The sequence below is a fragment of the Triplophysa dalaica genome, chromosome 18 (assembly GCF_015846415.1).
Source record: "Triplophysa dalaica isolate WHDGS20190420 chromosome 18, ASM1584641v1, whole genome shotgun sequence".
NCBI lineage: Eukaryota > Metazoa > Chordata > Actinopteri > Cypriniformes > Nemacheilidae > Triplophysa > Triplophysa dalaica.
This window is the reverse complement of record NC_079559.1, coordinates 13,333,089-13,358,024: the sequence shown is the minus strand read 5'-3', so window position 1 is coordinate 13,358,024 and position 24,936 is coordinate 13,333,089. Positions and strand designations below refer to the sequence as shown.

The following is a 24,936-nucleotide window of genomic DNA, read 5'->3' as shown; positions in this document are numbered from 1 at the left end:
ATCATGAGGTGTTTTTTCTAACAATACTGTATAGGTATAATCACTTGACCATACCAAATATAGACAACATATTCACTAATGTGAAGTTTGTACAAAATTTGTAGTATTGCAACAGGTCCAAAATGAATGCTCAGTATTTCCAAATTTTCGCTACAATAGATATTTATAAGAACATTAGTCTCTAGTCTGATTTATGTGATTGTTTTCTTTTAGTGAAAAATGCACTGTTTGTATAGGATCGGATATTTTTCTCACCTCCATGTGGCAACATCCACGTGAAACACATTAAGCCACCAAATAAAAACAAACACTTTTTTTAAGGATGCAAGATAAAAGAGCCTAACCTTGTGAATGGAGATTCCAGAAGAAGTCCTCGTTGACAAAAATCACATGAACCCACAGGATGCTTAGATGTTATGTACTAGGAAATCAAGACCTGACAGAAGGGGTCCTTGAGCTTTTCATTCAAGTGCCTTGATAGAATATTGGTTGATAAATTTCTATGTGACTTTTGCAACACAAAACGAGCTTGCGTACTAACGCTACTTCAGAATGACAGCAATTCAATCACAGTTTTTTGTTCACAGTTTAATAGCATTTCAACTATGCTGTGGCGTTTATTTACCTGTAACAGAATGTCTGTACACATGTGTAGTTGCAAAGCTCGATTAGCATTACTGTGTCTCCTTTTATACATCCCACAGTTGTAATAGTTTCCATTTTTATGCTGATTTTTTGCATTTGTTTACTAGACAATAGCTGAAAACATGTGTCACAATGATTTTGATTTCATTGGTGTATGTAGCCTATACTTTACACTTTATTGGGCATTGAGATGATGTGACTAATGTTTTTTGTAGTAATGAGCACAGTTTTGGCACAGCATTAAATGTCTGTTAAGTAAACTTAATAAGAGAGATAAATCACCGCACTTGAATATTTCTAACTGAAAGTGAACAGTGCCCCCTAGTGACGTGCGTCGGTGTAAATTAGCGCAAACAATGTGCACGTATCTACTCATTCCACATTCGTTTTTATTTAATATTATAGTAATACTTTTGTTTTTCTAATAAAACGAGTTAGTATTACTTTTATACGAGTTTAGTTACCTTTATTTCAACCATCTTACTTTTCTCATCAACATTTGGAAAGAGGACGCTGCAAAGCAACTACAGTTAACTAAACTACTGTTTAGTCTCAGCATATAGTCTTTGGTGAGTTCAGGTTGATAAGGACACTTTTTGTCATTGATATGAGTGTCAAAAAGTGTCACAATCTACCTGAATTCAACCTGGTTTCATAAAACATAAAACAAACAAACTATTAGTTTGTTTTGTACCAAGATGCAGCTAATTTACAAGATACTTTTCAAATTCAAAATAAGTAATGTCATCATTTTACAAATGGCTGGTTTGGCTAATATGATGATTGACAGAGTATATTTTTTAAACAAGAAATTATTGGGTTTGCCCTATAATGTGGGTGGTCCCACAAAATGTCTTATTTATTTTGTAACATGACCATTAATAATCATGTACAAGTTAATTATTAATTGAAGAAGTAACATTTTAAAAGTTGTTTGTGATTTAGATTCCAAATGTATTTTATTTAAGCATTTCCTGGTAATAGTTTGAGTATGAGAATGATTAAAATAATATGTCTACAGAGCTTATAATGCAGGGCTTCGCTCCATCTCTTTCATTGTAATTTAACACCAATGAAACAATTTAATTTTTTCAAATGACAAAAAATAAAATGATTACATGAACCATTTGGTTTTAAATGTTACTCAAACTCAACAATCAATTGTAAGCACACTGGAAAAACTGTAGGCCTATTGACAAATTATATTATTTTCCTGACAGCAGCGCGTTTACAAATAAAGTTTTAAAGCAGTTTGTGAGGATGATATAATTCAAAAGAAAAACGAAATCTTGTTCATCAAAAGCAATGGGCAAATCCAGAGTGAATGCGAGATTGATTGTTTACTATGCGTGGTTTATTTTTTGTGCTGATTTTAAATGTGTGTGAGTAATGAATCATTTAGATAACCATTCTGATGCATTTTCAAAAAGTTTAATCCATAATAAATAAAGTAAATGACTGTTTTATATCTCAAAATGATATCGAGCCAGACACATGAATGGTCAATAATGAACACGGTCTATATATTTTGTGTGACATTCAACCGAATCTCTGTTTGACCGGAGAACATAACCTTTATCATTTTGGTCAAGTGAGGCTACATTGCATAGGAATCTGTGCATGTGGTGCGTGCAGAGTTGAACTGCTCACACAAAGCTTTTAATGTGCACTCTAAGGGCTCCAAGACTTGGACTGCAAAACACTGTCATGCATGACAGACACTATCCAACAAATAAATAGACCAGAACAATTGTAATCATTAATACAGAAAAAAGCACAGAAAACAAATCAATGGCAATAAGCTTTTTATTTAAACATTAAGTTTTTTCTGTTTGTTTAATTTTTACACTGCTATCCACAAAGCTTGCTGGTGGCCATGTTGAAATACAACAGTGTGAATATCAATCTTGCAGCAAATCACATAAATATGTACAGCCTTTAGGTTTATTTACACTCCTTGCTATAATACAGTGGGTCTTAATAAAAAAAAAAAATGAAAGAAAAGAAAAGAATATGCACAAAATGGTTGTACAAAACAGATGCCACCAGAAAAACTACTGAACTTTCCCGTTCTTTAAGAGGGGCTACTATCAGCCATTGTTATATCAGCATTCTCCTCTTCATTCACGTTTGATTCTTAATGAATAAGTTCCTCAGCTAAGGAAAGTGCAACACTGTCCTCAGTCAAAGAGCATCTGACTACAAATCAAACAAACAGTCAATATATAGGAAAGAAAAGGGGCGGGGCTCACTATACAAGAAAACACTGGATTTAGAGTGACTTTCCCTAATACAATACTGTCTGATGTGATATGTCTGAATCTCAAATCAGAGCATTCGGGTTGTGACTGATTATTCTTTTAATGTTTCTATAAAGTTCTTGTTAGAGCAACTTTTTACACATCCTGTATGAGAACAGAAGTTGAGTGCATTTAAGATTGAAGTGACTGAAACAAAGCCCCATTTACAGAACCACACTAGGTAGTGCACTAAAAACTGTCCTCAACCATCGATCCGGAAAAACACCCCAAAACCGGATAAAACCCACTGTTGAATATTCGTCTTTTTTAATTATCTTCTCCAGAGTTCAAGTCTGGAGAACACAATGAACATTGCGATTAAAGATAACCTTTATAGTAAAACAAGTGTGACAAATAAAAATCAAACAATACAAGTTAAAACATTGTATATCTAACATGCATGCAAAACAATTAGTAATCCCATCGTAGAGGTGGGAGGAAAATCCGAGACTGCGTTTAGTGAAAACACAAATTTTCGACAGTTACCGTTCATTCTAAAATTCTCCTTCACCGCTCGTGTTTGTGACAAATTGTACAACCTTGGCATAACAAGGAGAAATCGAAACTGATAAAAAAACAAAATGTTGTGCGTAGTCACTTGGTAGTTTGAACTTCAGAAATCAAATACATGGCACTTAATACTAGAATTACTTTAAAAACTGTACAATGGGAGGGAATACGGTTTACATGAGGCGAGGTCACCTCTTTATTATCTCTTAAATAAGCGCACGGAAAAGCCGACCCTGTGAGTGTATTCACGCATCCAAACCTTTCTTCGGAACAGACCCAAAGCAGCTCTAAATGTAATGTAAGAGAACTGGTCAGGCAGCATGGCTTTTTTCTCTTCAACCAACAGATGTGAGAAGGTTTGCTGGGACATTCAGAGAAGATGAAGAAAATCGGAAAGCAGCTCTAAAAACGCGTCCACTCGCTTAACACTCTTGTGATTGTCGCCAGAGAGTGGAACGCTTCACAAGGTAGGTGACCGGGAAACAAATAAACAAAATACTGTATAAGAAAATAAATGCTGTGTAAAAAGTTGCATTCTTTAAGTTGGCTTCCATTGAAAGACACCAACAAGAACCGTTTGCTCACTAAGTGCTTAACTCGTTACATAAAACATACAGTCAAAATAAACCAAAACAACAAGGTTATTGTATATTAAAAAAATCCAAAATAGTGATGAACTTATAACAAATCTTTGCTTAACAAAACGTCTCCCATCAACAGAGAAGAAACTGAATTATTGGTCTGCTAGAGTCATTTCTGAGTGCCAACAGGATCTCCGAACAGGAAAAACGACAGTAAAAAATGAAAGTATGATGTCATCAAGTTAACAGTATGTGTACCCTGTAAACCAATGATATGGCCTTTCATGTAAACTCTGCAAGATATAAGAACAGAACACGTTACGGGAGATGAAATGAAACATTCGCAGCACCGGGATTGGCAAACATGCATCTCTGAAGCCATTTCGTCATCTCTCGTCTGACGTATGCTTCACATGCACTCCATCGGTGTGCAAAAGATGCCCCAATGACACTGAATCTCAACAAAACGCCAGTCAGATGCCAATGTTAAGAACAGAAACATAGGACTGGGGTTTGTGTGCGAGAACCAAACGGGTGTACGTACATGTGTGCGGTTCTCATATCTGCAGAGGATTCATCCAGCCTTCGGAACAAGCCTCAAACACACTAGCACACTAGGACAAAAATGTTGCTGTTACAGTATAAGAGGGCGTGTCCTGAGCAGTCTAATGAGGAATGCTCCAAAATGCATCAACGCAACAGATGTGTCCATGAGTCAACTCTGATAAGGCCAGCAAGACGACACTAATAGAAGTATATTAAAAAATGACTAAAAAGTGATTCTTCCTACAAGTAGTCCAGGAGTGATGCCACACTTTAACACGTGTGCACATTCACAAACATGCACACGCACGGACACATCAACACACCAGCACATCTCCAGCCGAGTAATGCACTAGCTGCGTGTGTGTGTGTCAGCGCTGAACGAGTCTTTACACCGACGGCCCTTGCTAGGGACCGATTTCTGGGAGTGTCTTTGCATGTGCATGCATGAATGTGTGTGTAGAGGTATCATAGAGGGATGTCAATATGTATCCATGTGACTTTATGCTGCGTTATCCGTCTGAGCGGAGATGGATGCATGTTCCCGTAAGCGTGTGCGTCAGTATGGACACGAGTATACGTGTGTGTGAGTTCGCGAACATCCCCGTTTACATGAAAATGTTTTTGTTCATCAAGCAGCAAACGTTCAGTCGCCCTAGTGTACATGTTAGGTGTGTATTCACTCGCTGTCTGACAGAGTCTCGTATTGAGAGCAGAGCAAAGGCTTGGGTTCTTCCTCCCAGGTGCGGGGCTGAGCCTGGCCCTGCGAGGGCGCCGATGCTCCCGACTGCGTGGGGGACGGAGAAGGCCCTGACATGATGCCGCTGGGGAGACGCATCTGCATGGTCAGGGGGTTACAGGGGAATGGAGTGGGACCTGCGCAGATAATCGAAAGAGATGTTCAGCCGATAAGGTGATCACTTGATACATTAATGCATTTACATTATAAAACGCTCAATTTAATTGGTTTGTACCTGTAGATGAGGGTCTGTCCTCCCAAACTCGGTTGGTGAGCGGGGTGTGATGGTTGCAGTCTCCCTCGGAGTGGACCGAGGACACAGAGGACGGTCTCTCACCTCCAGACAGACCAGGTCCGGGTGACTTGGTCTTGCGGCCATTAGAACGCCCGCTTCCTTTGGATTTCCCTTAGAATGCACATACAGACGATATTGTAAACAAAATGAAACTAACAGAACATTTACAAAATTCTGAACAGGAAGTGTATTGGACCACTGTTTACTTTTTGCAAAATGGTCTATAGACACTAAATGTGATGTGTGGCGTCAAATAATGATCAGTGGCTCCTAGCGTGACATTCAATATCCTCAACTGTGTTTTTACGAACCCCATCTTTAACCATCACTAAAAGGCACATTTTGAGAATTAAAGGGATAGTTCACCCAAAAATGAGAGAAATTCTGTCATCATAAATTCGCTCACCCTCTTGTCATTTTAAACCTGTATGACTTATGCAAAACACAAAAAAAGATATTTTGAACCAAACAACGGTGGTACCCATTGACTTGCATTGGTTTTGTGTCCATAAAACAGAAGCGAATGTGTACCGCCGTTGTTCATTTACCAACTTTCTTCAAAATCTCTTTGTTCTGCAGAAGATAGTCGTACAGGTTTGAAATACAGGGTAAACCATCACTTTATGGAGTGGACGGGTCTTTAGAATGTCACATTGTGCTTAGTAGGTCTCCACATTCTCACAAGTTTAAAACAATACACATTCTGCGATAAAGGTTTTGTTTGGCGCACCTGGCAGGGAATAAGGGTCTTCAGATCGGCCATCAGCTGATCCAGCTGCCATGCCAGCAGGTGGGACACCAACATTTATCGAGTTAAGGGAGCCTGAAGGCGAGCGATCGTCCATCTGTTCTTCTAAATTCCCCATCAGTGCTTTTCTGATGATGGCTTCTAAACCTATAGTATTACCGCTGGACTCTGGTGGCGGGTGACTGCGCACGTTCACGGGTCCTGAAAGAGATGATGTTTGTTGTTAAACAACAGCTTTTTCTGACAAACTGAGCAATGTGATAAGCTGGCAAATGTTTTCCAGAACAGCACGAAGACTGATGAAGCTGCTCACCCGCATTCAAATAGACGGGCATGTTGAAGATTTCCGTTCCAGGTTGACCCTGATCTATAAGTGAGACAGGAATAGGCAGATATGAAGACGAGACTTTTCAGAAACCAAACAATATATGTTTCACAATCAGTCCCGCAACTCACTGAATTCAGCCTCCGTGCCGACCACCATCTTTTTAATCATTTCCTTTTTGTTCTTGACGATGGCAGAGTTGCTCTCGGTCAGTTTGCTGAAGAAAGCTGGTGGTTGAGAACTGCTGGCTGGAGAACGAGACCCCATACTAACAAAGAGAAGTAGACAGAATGAGTAAACAAACTGACGGGTAGATGTTCATTTGTGTGTGTACTGTATGTGTTTGCATGTTATACCCCTGTTCTGCTTGTTCATTGGGGTAGGCAGCGCTTGGTGTCTCGGGTTCTGATATGGCTCCTGGTGGTGAGACTGGTTCAATCCCATCCGCTGACATACTCACAGGAGACGCTTTACTCTGAGGAGGAGACCTGCAATACAAAAGCATCAGTGCTGAAAACCTCACACAAAAATGGACATTTACACAATTTAATACCACTCAAATTCTTACATTAACACATTCACATCTATGAATTTGGCAGACGCTTTTATCTAGAGCAACTTAAATTGCATCTGTTTCTATGTATGTGCAATCCCTGGGATCGAACCCATGACCTTGGCATTCCTAGCACCATGCTCTAACCACTGAGTTACAGGAAAGCATTCTCATTCTTCTCTGTGCAGTACCCCAACTTCATGATCCATTTCAAACTCCCGTTGTTTGATACAGAAATACATCAGATCACAGAGGGTGTTGTCAGTCAAGTGGTCAACATGCGTCTTTTTACCTGTCTCTCCCTCTGTCCCTCTCAGCAGCAGAGCCCTCTGGGGTGTAGCGGGAGTTGGCATTAGGATCTGTGGGGGTCTGAGCCTGGGGGGCGCTCGGGGGCCGTGTGAGATCCAGCACAGGGGAACTGTGGTACCCGAAGACAGGCTGTAGTGCGGACTGACCTCCAATCTGGCCTTGCTGTGACTGACGGGTGTAGTCTTTAGTGATCACCTCCTGAAGAGATGAAACATTCATGGTGTATGTGTTTGTTTGTTTACACATGGTGTCCATTCACCCAGTGCCAAATGGGACAAAATTGGCTTTATTAGGAACTTTAACTAACTATGACATAACTAAAGACATTTTAACCCTGTATGTGATGTGTGCATTAAATGACCTGAAACATCTATCATGTCTATCATATGCAATATGGCTAATGCTAACAACAAACCACCAAAATAAAAATACGAAGACCAAAATGCAATGTTTTTTCAGTGGCCAAGAAAAATGACACTGATGGAGGGACTTACGCTGATGTGCTGGGCGAGTGTGACCACCCTCTGCGATCCCTTAACAGCGGGTGAAGGTGACTGCTGACCAGGAGAAAGTCTGTCCTCGGATCCATACAGATGTTGAGCTGCTGGAGAGGGGGCAACACACACACACAACACACACATCAGCACACACGCAGGTAGAGAGAGAAAGCTCTGTTGAGTATTGTGCGGAGCCCCGTAAGGGTGAGAGTTCAGACAGGAGTGTAAGCAGTGCGGCTCTGGGAATACTCAACGACTCGCTCGCATGTGTTCAAGAGACGTAATGGAGGCTCTTGCTTCGGTTATAAATGTAAAGCAGAGCAGAAATGCGCACAACAGAAACGGAATGAAAAACAAGCAGAACATGTGTTTGAAATGAGCCGTGAGGGCAGGAGAGGCAGAGACGTCTGCTGGATTACCACACTGAATACTAACACTCTGAAGTTAGCTTTGCTATTTCAACATTTTCAAAAATTAGTAAACTCAACAAAACATGGGAAAAGTGGGAAGTACATATTGAAATAAGGTGACACATGAGATGCAGAATTGAAGGAGTAAGTTGCTACAGGCGTCCATATGAGGCAGTTAAGCAGATCTTACAGTGTGACGAAGGGCGTTTCAGTACACGTAAGAACAAAAAGCGTAAATGGGTCATTCTCACAAAACCCATGAAACATCACGACAGTATAGATTTTGATAATAAAACATAATGCTCATAATCAACAAAACTGTGTTCTCGGCCTTGGACAAAAGCATCATTTTAACAGGAATGAGTTTTGTGTTTTATTGCTTTTCTGCTGAAATACTCATTACCTTGACGCATTCTGATTTGTTAGTGAATAACATGAGTAAAATTAAAAGATTCAGAAAAAACGATCAGTTGTTGTCTAATAACAAAAATAATAATTGAAAGAATATACATGTGTAATGAAAATGAAGAAATGGTGGAAAAAGAAGTGTCCATGACTGATATTCTCATCCTCCATAACATTTTCAAAGGACTGTTTACACACACAAAAATGTTCACATTAAGATGGATTTTATGTAAAGAAACACATCTACCAATATCTTTCAAAAGGGTTTAACAGATTCCTTTATATTTTTTAAGTTAACTCTTTCACCGCCATTGACGAGTTATCATGATGAAGAGTCATTACGGCAATCAGTGTTTGTACTGTTATACAGCAGGTGGTGCTATTACACACCTTTGGGAAAAAGTACAGAATCCCAGAACCTAAAACGTACATTTCTTATCGGTTTTTAATGATTGTTCTGAGTGTAATCCGGGCGGAATCTTTGACAAAAAAATCAAATTATCTCAGCTTTTTGATCAAAGTGATGCCTTTTTGAAAAAACCTACCGATATCTAAAGAGTGATAAAAAAAGAACAAATAAAGATAGAAGAATACCGGTTCTTTAATTGGACGTTTTGTATATTCTTTACAGAAAATGTACCGTGAGCCATTAAAGTTGGGTGAAAATGTTAAAAAACGCTGGCGTAGGCTGGCAACTTGTTAAAAACAAGTTATCTTAAAAAAATGTTAAAAAGGCTGGCGGGGAAAGAGTTAAAAGCTTAATATTATCTTGTCACGTTGTGTACACGACTTTTTCATGCTCATTACCGATACAGATAGTTTTTGCATTTAAAAACAAGTTACATGTATAATTTTGTATTAAAATATACTTCATTTATTTTTATTATGTATGATTAATGAAAACTTGCTTAGTCACCATGTCATCTGGTTTTTAAAAAAACATGCTATGGTAATGGTGATGAGAATTTACCATAAATAAAATCTAAATGTTTTTTAACTGTCAGTATACGTTTTGAAATGAATGTTCTTAAACATGTCATACCTTTTTTATTAATTAAAAGGAACATCGATATGAGTGTTTTTGAGAAAATTATGTTTGACAAGATTCCGTGAGAATCACCCATATTATGTTTGGACATGCACATGTTTAAAAAGAACTGATGGTAATAAAAAGCCTTAGGCAACCTATAACTACCCACATCTCTCTCTTCCTCTCTTTCTACAACTCATCACATGCTTTTCATTCATTGACTTTGTCAAGTAGCCATTAAACTGCCGTAGTGCCAGAGTGCCCTCCCTCCAAAAAAAGTAAGTGAAACAGGCCAAGAGCATATGAAATGTTCACCAAATGGAAAAAAAGAAATAAAAGGAGGAACACAAGAGGCAAGCAGATAAGGAAGTGACGAAAGCACATCACTGTTGAATAAATGGGCTCTTAAAGTTCACCTCAGGATCTCTCTCTGGTCTAGAGAAGCTGCTCTCTAGAACGTCAATTTGGGCCGGTCTAAATGGTACGCCTGTGGCCATCACAGAGCAAAAGCTCAGATATTAAATGATCTTAAAGATTTTTGGAATTGTGGAAGTTTGGACTGAATTGCAGAATCTCCCCTCCAAATGTATAAAATGGCAAGTTATTTAACAGGGAAGGAAAACCTTTGGTGGTCTTTAAGCAATGCTTCAGATGCTATCAAAGATAAGAGCATGAGCTAGAAGCATTTTAAAAAGCAAATGAAATGAACCAAACCAAAATAATAATGCGTTTATGAAACTGGGTTGATTCTGATCAATGCCAACCACCACAAACGTGCACTAGGCCACAGACGTAGGGGGCGGGTTTGGGGCAGGAGGGATTCGGGAAGGGTGGAGGGATGGAAAGACGTTGGGTGGATTGGTAAAGAAAAGGAAGGGAGGGGGAGGGAAGGTGGCATTAACGGCCCAAAGGTCCCAGAGCGTCTTACCATCACAGGCGCCGTTGGTCGCGAGCGCACCAGTCTCTGGCATCGCCGCATCACAAGAAATTTGATGCATGATTATCGCGTTTATGAAGTTGGCCGCTGTCATGGTGGTCTTACCGAGTGCTCGAAGCTCGTGTTCCTGTTTGGACATCACTTTGTTTTGAGTCTTTTCCCTACTTGACGCGCTGCTGACGCCGTCCCCGCCTCGGAACGGGATGGAGCTGCTGCCGCTGTTTTCGGGTACCAGCAAGGGGTGCCCACGACTCAGAGGCAACCCGTGGTGGCCACCAGGGGCCTGGCTGTATGGAGAGGGGTATGACCCGCCTGCGCCCGGGCTGGCCAGCTTGGAGTCAGACTTGGAGGAGGATGAGATGTCTTGATGTTTAGGCACACCTCCACGCCCGTGACTTTTGCCCCCATCTCTGGAGTCTTTTGCGCTAGGGTCTGAACTGGAGGGGTAACCATCGCCGGGTCTTTGGAGAAGCCCAAAGCTCTGGTAGCGAGCAGAACCTGGCTGCCTGAGGAAGGAGGTTACGATGAACAAATTAGAGCCGTTTAGCATTTTGTACGAAATTAGTTTATCTACTTTTGCCAAGCAGGACCAAAACAAGAATAATTTGATCCACACCACAGCTTATTGCGGGCACAAACTGTTCACTTACACATCTCGTTGATACATAAAGCTGAATAGCCAAAACAAGATGGTCTAATAGATAAAGTTCAGTCTCAATTGTAGCAAACAAAAGTTTAGTGTGCAACTCTGTACTTTCAACTTTACGAACAAAGGGCGAAGACTCACCGCAACACAGAGGGGCTGTTGTGCTCAGAGTTGGCCAGATTCTTGGAACTGGTGTTGTGCAGGACGCTGGGTCTCTGCTGTAGGTTGTCCTGGGTCCGTGGGGAGAGTGGAGACGGCTGGTGACTGTAGGAATGGGACGGAGGACGAGAACTACTGCCACCTCCCGTCTGCTCTGGTGCTCCTGGACAAACAAAGACACATTGGAAGTTTAGCAAGACTATGCTTAGAAGTAATTCATTTTACAAAAAAGCAGATAGAGTTGTAAAAAACTTTGTAAAAACATTTTAAAATGTAAAATAGGGCAATGAAATGACTCATCAGCAAAAAATGGGTATGGTCTCACCAGGTCTCCATATAGGTGCGTGCTCCACGTTCCCATGACTAAGAGATTTTTCCCGTTCTCTCTCTCTATCCTTCTCTCTTTCTCTCTCCCTGTCCCTCTCTCGCTCTCTGTCACGCTCACGATCCCTCTCTCGTTCTCTTTCACGATCTCTCTCCCGCTCCCGTTCTCGTTCCCTCTCCGAGGAAACACCGCTTTGGATCTTGCTCATGTGAGACACTCCCACTGTTAGCAGAGAAACAAAGCGTTAAACGGCTCAAGAGTTGTTAAACACAACTAGATGATAAAAGTGTCGGTTTTGAACCTGGTGAGATGGGAGCCGTGCTGTAAGCTCCGCCGGGGAAAGCTGTAGTGGTGCCAGGGATGTACCCGAGACGATCCATAGGGGGTGCAGAGGTTACTGCGCATAAAACAAATAAAACGCTGGCGATCACTAATGGTAGTTGTAATTGTGTGGTGAGCATAACATCAGACGTCTTAAAGATACAGTAACAGTTAATTCTGAAGGTCAGACACTTGTTTTTATATTTTAAAGAGCTTCAAATGGAGGAAAAAAGATGTGGCCCCTTTATGAACACCTCACCTCTGGGTGTGGGCGAGTAGGCCAGGTTAACAGACTGCTCTCGAGGTGTGAGACCTCTGATCAGGTCGGGTCTCTGGGCGGCCATGGCAGCGGCGGCAGGCCACTGGTGCATGTGCTGAGAAGTGATGTAGTCTGTGAAGAGTGTCTGTCGGTTATCCAGGGCTGCCGCTTCGGGGAAACCTCTGATCAGGTAGGGAGGGTAATGGTGAGGGTAACCCGGGACAGGGGCCAGGTGACGGGGCAGATAATACGCTGCAGCTGCTGTGAAGAAAAAGAGATAATACATTAGATTACAAAGCAGCAAAGACAAACTGAATGGCTGAATGGCACACGTGGGCAGTACCGGGATCTATTGGGATGCCCCTGGGCAGAGTGGAAGGGTCAAACGGCAGAGCAATCTGTCCGCGGCACATGTCTGTTCCCAGCCCCTGCAGGATCCTTTCATAGGCGAGAGACGCGGTATGGTCACTCACAGCCAGAGGAGATTTAGTGGACCTCATGTCGCGTGGGGAGGGGGTGGTCTTTCTCTCCTGTTGCTGTGACTTACAGGAGCCTAAGCACAAAAAGTAATCTCATTAAACTCGGAATGTAGGTATGAGCAACTCTGACTATCGGTCGTGTATGTTACCTTCATGTGAACGCTGTGAGCTATCTCTGCCTGAAAGAGGCGAGGCTCTGTGCGAAGGCTGGGGGTAGCCGCCTCTTTTGTGGTCCTCGTAGCCTACTGGACTGTGATGAGCTCTGCCGCTCTGCTCTCCACCCAGCGGCAGTGGGGAGGAACGGGACAGAGAGCTGGGTGCACTGACGACAGCGCTGGGCCTGGATTTGCTACCCACGTCTTCGCATCTGGCCCTGTCCGAGCCTCTGTGCTCGGGTCTGAGCTCTAGATGAGGAGGCAGACCTGAGTACGGCCGAGGAGAGCTGGCGATGATGGAGCGTACGTCATGGCGCTTGGATGAGCCGACAGGATCCTGTTTCATAGGAGTGCCCTATGAAACAGGATGGCATTCAGTTAGGAGGTGTAACAGGACAGTGAACAAAATAATACAACAATGTGATTTACATTCTAGAAAAAGCCATTAAGAGCAGTGAAATGATGGTCTAAATGTTTTATAAACGTGACATTATAATGTTTCATGAATGTAACATTATAAAATTGTTAATGTGTATCTATACGCCAAACCAGGATGGGACGTTTAAGAAAAAGTTAATTAATTACTCATTAATTCAGAATGAAAAGGTAATCACATTTTGTTTGGAATAAGATATTACTTCACCATCGATTCTTGTGTTACAATATTACTTATGTGACAATGATACAACAAATGTATATTTGTCATACAAATAAAAAAGGAAAGTTTAGGGGGTTACCTGGGTGATGGAGCCCTCTTTAGGAGGTATGACATGGATGGAGCGTCCAGGCTCTTTGACAGTATTCACCATGTGCTCATGAGAACGGGATTTAAGAGGGTCGGGCCCGCGTGGTGACGGAGAACCCTCTCTCTTCATCTGTTTGACCTCCCGACGCAAATAATCTTCCCGCGGGATACCTGGGACAGGAGATAAGAAAAACGTTGCAGATAAACATCAGCCACACTCCGGTACATGTGGTCAGTCTAGACTATGAGCTTTATGACTCTAAAATCATTCTGACCTTGAGATATCGATCCACGGATGTGGTGGGGATGAGGACTTTCTCGCTCGTGAGGCATTGCCCGACTGATCAAGCCTGCAACAAAAAGGGAAAAAATGTTAACCAAAAAACTATTTGAAATGTTAACGTTGTGTCCTTTTTACATCTTTTTAGGATAAGTCTTGTAGAAATACAGACATGAGGGTGGAACTCACCTTCAGCAGCAGACAGTGAGTCTCTAATGGACGGCACGCGAGAAATTCCCCCATCCATCATTTCGTAGGACCTCTTCAGTCCGACCATGTCACGAGCCTCCTCTTTAGAATTTTGACCCCCTACACAATCCACAAATGTAAAGGACAGTTAGAAAACTGTATGTTCTGTCTTCTTCTCCTTTGAGGTCTCATTTTGTTGCACTTACGGTCATAAGACAGGATGTGTCCACTGATGCCCTCGTAGACAACGTGTCCCTTAGAAGGCGGGTCCTCTCTGCCCCTCTCTCTGCTGGGACTATCCTCTGTGATCAGACGGGTTATTGTACCCTTATACAACACATCTGCAGGAGTGCCCTGAAAGAGACAACAGACTTTTTTATTCACTGCACATGACCACAGCCAATAATATAATAGATTAAAACAATTAAAAACATTTGTGCATATATAGCCATGGGAAACATCCCAAAGACTATTCCAAATTTTCATTGAATCAGCATTTCTAGACGTGTTGTGGCTATTCCAGTCCAGTGTATGTTGAATTTCAACAAAATCAAACATCGGAAATGACAAAGAAATCCAACAGAAAGACACAAAAACTCTGATAAAAAAAATATTTAAACTTTTCCCCGCTTACATGTACAAATATTACAGTTGTATTGCTTAAAAGTGATTGTGAATTTTTTTTCTACGCAGTATGTGAGGTCTGAAATAATAAAGAGCATCTTTTCAGTTATTGTGACCTGTTTTTCCCGATTTCCTTTTCTGTAAATAAATGTAAATAGAAAAATTTGGGGGAGATATTGTTAGTAGTTCACAGAACGAAAAAAAAAGTTTTACCAAACACTCACATAAGCAGTGAACTCAGATTTACATTTCTACATTGTATATAATCATTTACATGCAGGAATTATGTTGTAACTACTAAATCTAAAATAAAAGTTAACTGTTATTTTTAACATTGCATAATGGTTCTCTTCTGGAAATTCTGGTGCTCAGAGGGTTAAGTAGAAAAAACAGTTGGGGTGGGGGTTTGACTCGTGCCAAACAAAAAACTACTTCAGTTTGACAGATAAAAAAATTTCAGTTCACAATGCACCTCAAAGGAGGACAGGACTTCTTTGTTCAAAACCATTTATGGACAATAGGGAGAAAAAAATAAACGTATTTATCTAGAGAAATTATTACTTTGTTTAAAAAGCGATCTCTGTTTGCCTGACCTGGTTTGACCCTTGAACACACAAAACACAAAGCAGCTTATCAAGCTCTTTATGTCACCGCTGTTTCATAACTGTCATACATTTAGATTACAGCTGTGCACAATGAATTACAAGTGGAGTGTGTGTGGGAGAAATAGTACACCAAAAATCTTTAATGATTTACTCGCTCTAATGTCAGTCTGGAGCATACGTCTTGCATATATTCTTTGTTTCCCTTACAGCGTAGGTGACGCTCAGCAGAAGAAAACGATGTACAAGAACAAATATCTCGCCACGTATTTGCTTCTTTACCAAAGGAGATAATGTATTTATAAAATGCGCTCTGTAGAGCAGTTTGTCCGTTTAGGGCTACTGTAGAAATAAATAATACTTGCAAAATGGTAAAGCTCAAAGTTCAGTGCCAAGCGAGATAATGTCTTCAACAGAATTCACTTTTCAAGGACTACAGAGAATTGCTAAAATCAGACTACAGCCCTCTACTTCCCGGGTACATGATGTCACTATTCCAAGTGCTTTTAATAACCTCCGCCCAAAGGAATACGCCAAAAAAGGGGCGAGACCTTCCTTAGAGAAGAGGAAGAGCCGGTGGAGTAGTGTTTGGATATCAGAGATCGTAAACATTTGACTGAGCTATGCGCTAAACTACTTTCACTTTCATCACAGTCCTACAGCTGGTAATAAGAATTCAGCTACACACATTCTAAGATAACCAACGCTCAAATAACAGCTTCCATGACTTTAACATCGGTTGTGAAAGCTGTTCTGTTCTTCGATCGATCCGCATGTGTTTAACTGATGAAGAGAAGTTGACGCCATTGTTACTGTTTATTGCTAAAAGCCAAAGTTTATAAATATACATGCACTGAGAGGGGGACCGTCCAATCACAGCAGCCTGAGAAGTGGAAGCTTGCTGATATGGTATGGGTGGGCCATCTTCACACAAACACTCTAAGTGGGGAACCAATAACGACAGACCTGGTCAGCTTTACCAATCAGAGCGTTTCGGAAGGAGGGACTTTATATAGACCGGAAGAAATACAGTCATTTAGTAAGAAGAGGGACAGCAGTGAATAATAGACTTGAAATATATGAAATATAAAGTGTTTTTTTTAAATTAGAAACATGAACATCCATTGATAAACACCCAAAAACATAATCAAAGCCTCAAAAACTGCAAAAGAATGGGTCATTTATGTTTATAACTTGATAAATGTTCTATTCACACATAATAGTTAGAAAGGAAGGTTGTGTGTTAAACTGTGCACTACACTATGCACACACAAAAAGGCTTGACCTCGGTCTGATTAAACGGCCCCACTTGCCCCCACCTATTCTGATTTGCTTGAGCGTGTAATCGGTGTCACAGTAGGCCAGTTGGCACATTATGTGTGTGTGAGATCAGTGACACCAGGCTGCGATGAGACATGTAAACACATTAATAAAAGGAGAGAACAGGATTAGACACTGTGTACCTGTTGTTAAGGCAACTGATTATTTGTTATGTCACCGTGTGACGTGCTATGGCTGTAACACTGCCTGTTCCATTTCCTTAAAGAGCTATTTATCCGAGCCGAGTGTTCGCTGAAATGATGCTGAATTACACAATCTGTTACATCACGAAAAGATGAACGCCATATCGCTTTCAGTACTGAAGCGCAGAGCACAAGCTGTGTTAGCAAAGGAGGCTTCGTAGTACCTGAGTGATGGAACCACCTCGATACGATATCGAAGGCTCTTGGTGCATGCGTGTGCCTGGGATGCCCTTTGTGATGCTGCCGCCCTGAACCGCTGACATGGGCCCTGTGTGAGAAAGTGGACAATGTGTGGTTATGTATGTGGATCGACTTTAAATAAGATTAAACAGCAGTTAGCGACAGTCCTCAAACTCACCTCGCGATGTAGTGTTGTCCTGTATGGAGAGATTCTCAGCCTGAGAGGAAGAAGCCCCGTGAGGAGACAACTGCTCCTGTTTGATCACCGGAAACCCTCCTGAGAAGAACGAAAAAGGTCAGATGTGGAAAACGATTTGACCGGCTGATCTGTGACTACTTGCGACTCTCACCCATCTTTCTCTGATCCATCCAGGAGAGAGCCAGGGATCCCGGCGCTGGGATTTTCCCGTGCTCAGAGCTATGAGATGTGTTGTGCATTTGTACCGGAGTACCCTGCAACGCAAAACAACATAACTTATAATTCTCCACATAAGCATACATTTACCAGCATGGTACGGATGGATGTTTTTACCTGTGTGATGGAGCCACCAGGTTTGGCAGATGAGATGAGGGGAGGGGGTTCTGGGATATGGAGAGGCCGAACAGCAGTCATCCTTTCCTGTTGCTGAAGAGTGGGTGCCAAAGCTGAGAGAGAGATCAAAATCAAAAGTCTTCAGTCGAAGTATATCAGAGAAATAATATCTAAAGTGCAATTATTTTACTTTTTGGCTTATTCTTTGCAGTCCGAGTATTTATTTATTTGAACAATGAATATCAGTGAATGTAGTCTTACAGGGGTTGTAGTGTAGCAGCGGTTCGTGGCTGAATTTGGCCATGTCCCTGGGCGAGAGCTGATAAGGTTGCATCACAGGTCGTCCCAGGCCCACGGCCCGAATGTCCTCCGCCCCGGGAGCCTTTTTACAGTCCGCAAGTGGAGAGAATCCCCGGGATTTATCTGCACACACAAACATGTACAAAAACATGCAAAAATGATTATGCGTAACCTGTGATCATCATATGATCTGATGAATAAACAGCTGATCACTGGACAGCGGTCTAGATCACTCCTATTTTGCGCAGGTGAAAACGCTCAAGCTCAGTCAGCACAACCCCTGCATCAAAAGCAGCATATTTCATTGCAAAAACACAGCGCTGTTAAGGTCCTGATACATGACTCGTGTCAGTGTTCCTCAAAGCATTCTAGCAAGGTGCTTAAATTTCAGACAGCGGTGACATTTGAAAGCACAGCCAGTGATTACAATTTGCAAGTGAGCATATGAAATGAAAGGCCGCGTTTGCATCACAATTTGCGATCTTCTGCTAACATTTTATGTTCATTATTGAAGTAACCCCCTAAACATGTCCCAACAATGAACCATACTTCAACAGTATTTCTTCAACTTGGTTCAGTTTAATTCACTACCCTATCTGCAACACTTTTAATACTGCGGTCAAAGTGGAACATGACACTTGCGTTGAAGTCCTGTCACGAGTCATGTGAAAGGTCTTTATTTAGATTTCCTCTCTCGCACGCACACACAGATCATCAGGCTGGAATCTGCGAGCGTAGCAGCATGCAAACACATCCGCGAACCATTCACGCTCCCAGAAATCAACACGCCTTGATTAGAGACTGCTCCGGTAGTGTGTGAGTATGTGTGTGAAGCATGTAAACCTACGTAATCCGTGGAGCAGAGCCTGAAGCCATCTCTCGTTCCCCTCCAGCTCTGCAGGGACAGACACACTGCAGCTCATAACACAGCCATGACCCAAAACTCTCTCTCTCCCTCTCTCTCTCTTTCCATGTGCTCAAAAGGAGCAGTTTCATTTCCTAACCTCTTAAATCCGATCCATATCAGAACTATCTGTGCTTAACTAAAACCAATTATTCTATTGCAAACTCTTTTTTGCCATATATGGTGTATAATATATGTGAGATTGTAAGATGTCTGCCCTCATTCATGTCGCTTTGTTTTTAAAAGGCATATCTTTTATTTCTTATGATGCATTAAAAACTAACACAAACTTACGATAAATATATTTCATATTATATAAATATTTCAAGTCATTGCTATTTTTTCTGGGCTCCTGAAGAGGCTGATTCAAGTCAGTTTAATTCGTATTCTTCATCACCCCATTCTTAAATGGACAGATCACCCCAAAATAAAAAAGCTGTCATCGTTTACTTGACTTCTGGTTATTTCAAACCTGTATGATTTTCTCTCCTTCATAGAACACAAAAGAAGATATGTTAAAGAAAGTTACTGAAAAGCAACGACACCCATTCACTTCTACTGTGTGGACACAAAGCCAACGCATTGGGTGCCGGTTAACAACATTCTTAAATATCTTCGTCCGTGTTCTGCACAAGTAAGTCAAATCAATTTAAAATAACAAGCTGGTGAGTAAATGAGGAAAACAAAATATTTGGGGGCGAACTATCACAAACTATCACTACTACCACACACTCGATTCCATTTTGTTTTTCTATTCTGTTTTGTTACAGTTTCGTACCCCTCTTTCACACTTACAGCTGATGTTCTTCACAGCACTCTAAAGGAAACTCTACAACACTCCTGCTTAACACACGTGTGCAGGACGCTCAAACACAACTCGCTCAACTGATGCAGTAGACATAAGGAGACACAACAAAATAAATAAGGAAAATGATAGGAGTTTGAGAACGGCGGAAAGATCTCGGTAGGTAAGGAACGGATGAAGGTAAAGTAAAGCACAAAGCGGAATACCCTCTCTCTCTCGGTCAGAGATGCCTGGGCTGCGAGTCCTGATCCGTGGGCTGCTGGAGTCCCGGCCCCCTGGATAAGGCTGAGATTTGGTTGGCTGTGGTTGCTGCTGTTTGGCCTCCTGGGAGGATTCGTGTGCCATGGTAATCTGTTGCTGGTACAATGCCAGAGCGTGGGGCATGGCCTGCTGCTTCCCTAGCAACCCGACCCGGTTACCGCTGCCTGTCAGTGAGACCTCTGACATCTAAACACACACACAAAATGCTTAAAAATATAATACAATACAATGTTTTATGATGAAAAGTGAAGTAACACAAATGAAAAGTTAATGTGCTGTATGTATAGGTGGATGAAAACTCACAATGGGAGGTATAGCGGCTGCTCTCTGTTTGAGCTGTTTTAGGTCCAGGGGTTTCTGAACTGATGACGAGATGACACCATCATGGGCAAAGTTCAGCAGACTTGGCCTGCGAGACGTCATTGTATCGAGAGTGAGGAGAGGAGAGAAAGAATTATTGCTTAATATGGTCAGAGCCTCATTCTCTCTTATTTACCATCTTTGTAAACAACCCATTAATGCCACAAGCGCAAACACGCACACACATACTCTCAATCTGCATTTCAGCTCGCATAAACAAATATATGTTTGCCGTGTGCTGTCTTGGTGAAATGCGAAAGACAAAATACACAAAAGACAGCCAGACACACACACACGAACCGTAGAGTGCTGGCTGTTTTGTTTGGCGAGCTCACAGGGTAATATTTCCCCTGGCTCGGCCTAACACATACACTGTTTGCTGTCATGGAAAAAACAGAGCCGCCCTAAAGGACAAACCAACAATTCCCATTCAACCAGCCTCCAAAACCACAATACACATCAGACCCTGCCCAACCAACCAATCAGGCCTCGCCCTCAAAACACACGGACACAATTTCACCTGTTCTTCTCAGAACTCTCCGTTTCCTCCACCTCGTCTGCACTGCATGTGGCGCTGGAGTCACTATCATGAGTGCCGCCTTTTCCTCCATGCTCCTTCTTCTTGATCTCTTTCTTGCCCTCCTCAGCCTCCAGGGCAGGAGGTTTCTTATCCTCTACAGCTGGCTCCTTATAGGCCTCCCCTTCTTCGATCTTCACTTCCTGCTTCACTCTTGCCTGCTCCCCTTCTATGTTTTCCATTGTTGGCTTCTCCTCCAGCAGCGCATCGGCGGTCGCAGTGTCCTGGTCTGTGGAAGACGAGGTGGCGGCAGCGTTGGGTGCAGCTTTGGATCGTGTCGAGCCCTCTTCTTTGACCTTGCTGTCGTCTGAGGAGCGTGGGGAAGGGAGGCTCTCCGTGTCAGAGCTGTTATTGGCACCACCTGGACAATGAGGTGTTGAGAGAAGTGAGGAAAACAATGAGACGATTTGAAATTGTCATGATTTCTAATGATCTAGAAATGTTGTTAAAGAAACAATTATACATGTATCATAAGTTATGAATAATATTTTGACCATGGGATCAATCAACCTGCAACTGGATTTTTGGTATGGGTGTGCTAGTAGGGATTTCGCCCCAAAAATAAATATAAAAACCCTACTTATGGTTAAAATTTGTATATGACTCTTTCTTCTGCGGAACACAAGAGAAAATAGAGAAAAGTTTTTGTGGGTTTGTGTCCATACACAATGTCCATACACAATTGACAAACGGCAATTACATTCTTCCAAATATCTTCTTTTGTGTTCTGTAGAATAAAGAAAGGAATGACAAGAGTGTAAATAAATAAAGCAAGATTTTTTTTCCTTTAACTTGGAGCCTGGAATAAAACTCAAAGGTTTTTCTGAATTCATTCCTGAAATACTAACCCTTTGCTAACAACGCTGAAAGGAGTACTTCACCCCTAAATTATGTCATTATTTACTCACAGTTGTTCCAAATCTGTATAAATGTATTTGTTCTGAAAAACACAGAGAAAGATATTTGGAAGAATGCTTAAAACCAAACAGATTTTGCCACCAATGGACTACCATAGTAAGAAAAAATGCAATGTTAGTCAAAAGTGCCCCAGTACTGTTTGCTTTCCTACATTCCTCAAAATGTCTTCTTTTATGTACAACAGAACAAAAAAATCTAGTAATTTGTCCTACTACGGGAGTCAATGGGGGGCAAGATCTGTTTGGTTATAAGCATTCTTCCAAATATCTTTCTCGGAATCTTTTTCATCAGAACAAAGAAGTGAATACAGATTTGGCACAACTCAGAGGCAAGTAAATGATAACAGAATATTCATTTTGGGTGAAGTATCCCCTTAATAAACCTACTCTCAGATTATGATGTAAAAATGAATATTTCTGCTCCTCGTCACTTCTTATTTCCAAGACTACTAAATAGACAAATTTCGGTAACTTGCTGTACTTGTAATTACATTCAATCATTTTTGGCACACAAATACAAATATATATAAATATACAACAGAAGATAACTAAAACAAAACTGAAAGCAAATGTATAATTTCCTGTTCATTTCCTGTTTTTTGTATTAAAAAAATGTGAGAAATCCCTATTATAATCAGACTAGAGTCGATTCTACAGTGCAGAAGGGCAAATCTAACAATTCCTCTGTCAAATAAAGTAAATAATAAAAAAACATAACTTAACGCACAGCAGGGGATAAAGATAAGCTTCATTTTCCCACTGGCATAACAAACCACAGCGGTTGAACATACGCTCATCTGGATGTAATTACACAATAACCATAACATAATAAGCACTTCCCCTTGTTGGCTTTCTATCACAAGCTTTGACCTGATAACTGGGGCTTTATGAAAGCTTACGAAAGCTATTTATCGGCAAGCCACACCTGACTGCCAAACACAGAGCACAAAGCGCTCACTTCATAGATTTATTGCGGACACGAGTAGACCCTGTGACACCACGACTCCAAAACTAAGATCGCACTACAACGCACACGCCCAAAGATACTCATCTGCACCCAGACAGTGTTAGCATAACTTCTGGTCAACAAAACCACTTCAATTACTCCATTCAGGGCGCACAGCCTAGCTCTCCTGGAAAACCAAATTCTGCCTGCATGACTGTCGCCACGTTCTCCGAAGCGTACAGAAGTAGGTCAGGGTTCTATCATGAGTGAGGTCATAGGTGACTCTCCACCACGTGTTGCTCATGTTCTGAGAAAAGCTCTACACCGTTGGATTCAAGCTGCTGTGGGATTTCCTGGTAACCACAAAGCCCCAAAGGTGCACTGTTTCATATCTGCGTTAGATAACAACTATATAGAGATTGTGTAATCATTCGTTATGTTACATGGTAAATCAGTAACGCGACTCAATTGCTGTCTTTGTATCACGCTATGAAGAGGGAAATAAAAAAAAAGATTTCAGTGTGCACATAGGAGATGAACAAGTGTGGTTTTATTTGTACCTTCTCCATCCTCCTGAGCCTCCTCTTCGTTGCCACTGACTCCGGATCCCTCCATCTCCTCCTCCTCTGCGGCAGGAGCGCTGGCCTCTTCGTTATGAACAGTTTTACCTTTACGCCTGGCTTTGCGCTCTTTTTCCTGCAAACACAAAAACCATTCTCATATTAAATACTTTTATCAAAATTTCATCATAATAATAATCATTTTATTATATCATATTATGATTATTATTATTAAATTGTTATCATTATTATCACTTTTACTATAGTAATAGTAATAGTAAAGTATCACTATTATTAATATTGTTATATTTAATTGTTATATTAATTCTTCATTAATTATATTAACATTATTTAAATCAGAATCGACAGATTTCTGGACCTCTAAATTCTTCAATTTATACAAACATTAAACAAGACATAAAAACCGACCGATTTTATTTTATGCTGTTGCAGTATCTCATCCAGTTTCTGTCTCTTCTTGTAGTTGAAGTAGAAGTTCTTGCATTGGGAGACGGTTTTGGAGCCGACCATTTTGGCAATGGAGGACCAGTTTCGACCATACTGAAGCAGACCTGCATAGTGACGGGAAAAGAAGGAACATGCTCACCTTTTCAATAGCAAAAACAGGAAACAGAGCCAGGAGTGTTTGTGTCATTGTGATAGTTATTTATACGCATGAGAGACTGTTGGACACAAAACAGTTTTTGTTGCCCTTTCGTCCATTTTATTGATAAAAACTAGCCAAAAAAACAGGAACAATGGAAGATGATTAGCTAACACAAGCCGCAATCAATCTTGCATTGTGACCGACCAAGCAAATTGTTAACATTGCCAAATAACCATATCTGATTTACAGACCGACATGACAGTTCTCCATATCATCAGTTCCAACAAACTCCCAAGCCACAACTCCGACAAACTTGTGTATTTACACAATTTTTCCCTTACTTCGTGCCACAATAAGACAACTGCACTTAAAATAGGCCAGCACCTCAGCTGGTGCAGTTTATATAAGATTTATATGACACACAGCCCAACAGACAATCTCTCAACGTTAACATAACACAAGATCCTGTGTGCCGGCTTACAGAGGCCTCGAGCGTTCCCATTTGCCTGGCCTCGCGACGTCATTAATGGAAACCGCAATAAAAGGTCAAAGATCATGTGCTGTCATTTGGCGTCTGAGGAGGAAAGTGGGACGGCAGCCTGACATGAACCGTTTTCAATCATTTAACACCGAGCTTACGCTCAGCAGGCGTCTGTCAGCTCTACAGAAACCTTTACCGTTCAATGACAAATCCAAGTTTTTTGTCGACTAGCTTCACATTGGAAATCTTGTCCAGGCTAAATATCTGCTCGGACTTAAATTACATATGACTACAATACAGCATTACTGTCCTCTAAAAGAGAGCTACAAGACCGTCCGTGAAGCAGAGAGAGAGAGAGAGAGAGAGAGAGAG

The 24,936-nt window shown here is 41.3% G+C and overlaps 1 protein-coding gene across 8 annotated transcripts in view; it reads right to left on the bottom strand.

Moving 5' to 3' along the window:
- Positions 1-2,433: 2,433 nt before the first annotated feature.
- Positions 2,434-24,936, bottom strand: part of LOC130407327 (nuclear receptor corepressor 2-like) — a 76,995-nt gene continuing 54,492 nt past the window's right edge. The window contains exons 18-47 of one of the 8 annotated variants that reach the window (XM_056730112.1): positions 23,906-24,048; positions 23,477-23,612; positions 20,997-21,414; positions 20,420-20,525; positions 20,062-20,302; positions 18,994-19,041; positions 18,108-18,269; positions 17,847-17,959; positions 17,665-17,767; positions 17,493-17,591; positions 17,299-17,402; positions 14,592-14,739; positions 14,386-14,505; positions 14,192-14,266; positions 13,909-14,087; positions 13,166-13,526; positions 12,881-13,090; positions 12,538-12,798; positions 12,259-12,354; positions 11,958-12,179; positions 11,615-11,795; positions 10,819-11,333; positions 8,043-8,152; positions 7,532-7,746; positions 7,043-7,174; positions 6,818-6,954; positions 6,675-6,728; positions 6,344-6,562; positions 5,554-5,724; positions 2,434-5,455 (exon numbers count right to left, since the gene is read on the bottom strand). In XM_056730112.1, coding sequence (XP_056586090.1) covers positions 5,259-5,455; positions 5,554-5,724; positions 6,344-6,562; positions 6,675-6,728; positions 6,818-6,954; positions 7,043-7,174; positions 7,532-7,746; positions 8,043-8,152; positions 10,819-11,333; positions 11,615-11,795; positions 11,958-12,179; positions 12,259-12,354; positions 12,538-12,798; positions 12,881-13,090; positions 13,166-13,526; positions 13,909-14,087; positions 14,192-14,266; positions 14,386-14,505; positions 14,592-14,739; positions 17,299-17,402; positions 17,493-17,591; positions 17,665-17,767; positions 17,847-17,959; positions 18,108-18,269; positions 18,994-19,041; positions 20,062-20,302; positions 20,420-20,525; positions 20,997-21,414; positions 23,477-23,612; positions 23,906-24,048 — 5,276 coding nt within the window. In that variant the 3' untranslated portion in view covers positions 2,434-5,258. The remainder of the gene's footprint in view (positions 5,456-5,553; positions 5,725-6,343; positions 6,563-6,674; positions 6,729-6,817; positions 6,955-7,042; positions 7,175-7,531; positions 7,747-8,042; positions 8,153-10,818; positions 11,334-11,614; positions 11,796-11,957; positions 12,180-12,258; positions 12,355-12,537; positions 12,799-12,880; positions 13,091-13,165; positions 13,527-13,908; positions 14,088-14,191; positions 14,267-14,385; positions 14,506-14,591; positions 14,740-17,298; positions 17,403-17,492; positions 17,592-17,664; positions 17,768-17,846; positions 17,960-18,107; positions 18,270-18,993; positions 19,042-20,061; positions 20,303-20,419; positions 20,526-20,996; positions 21,415-23,476; positions 23,613-23,905; positions 24,049-24,936) is intronic. The other 7 variants (XM_056730113.1, XM_056730117.1, XM_056730118.1 and 4 more) reach the window with 7 other exon arrangements.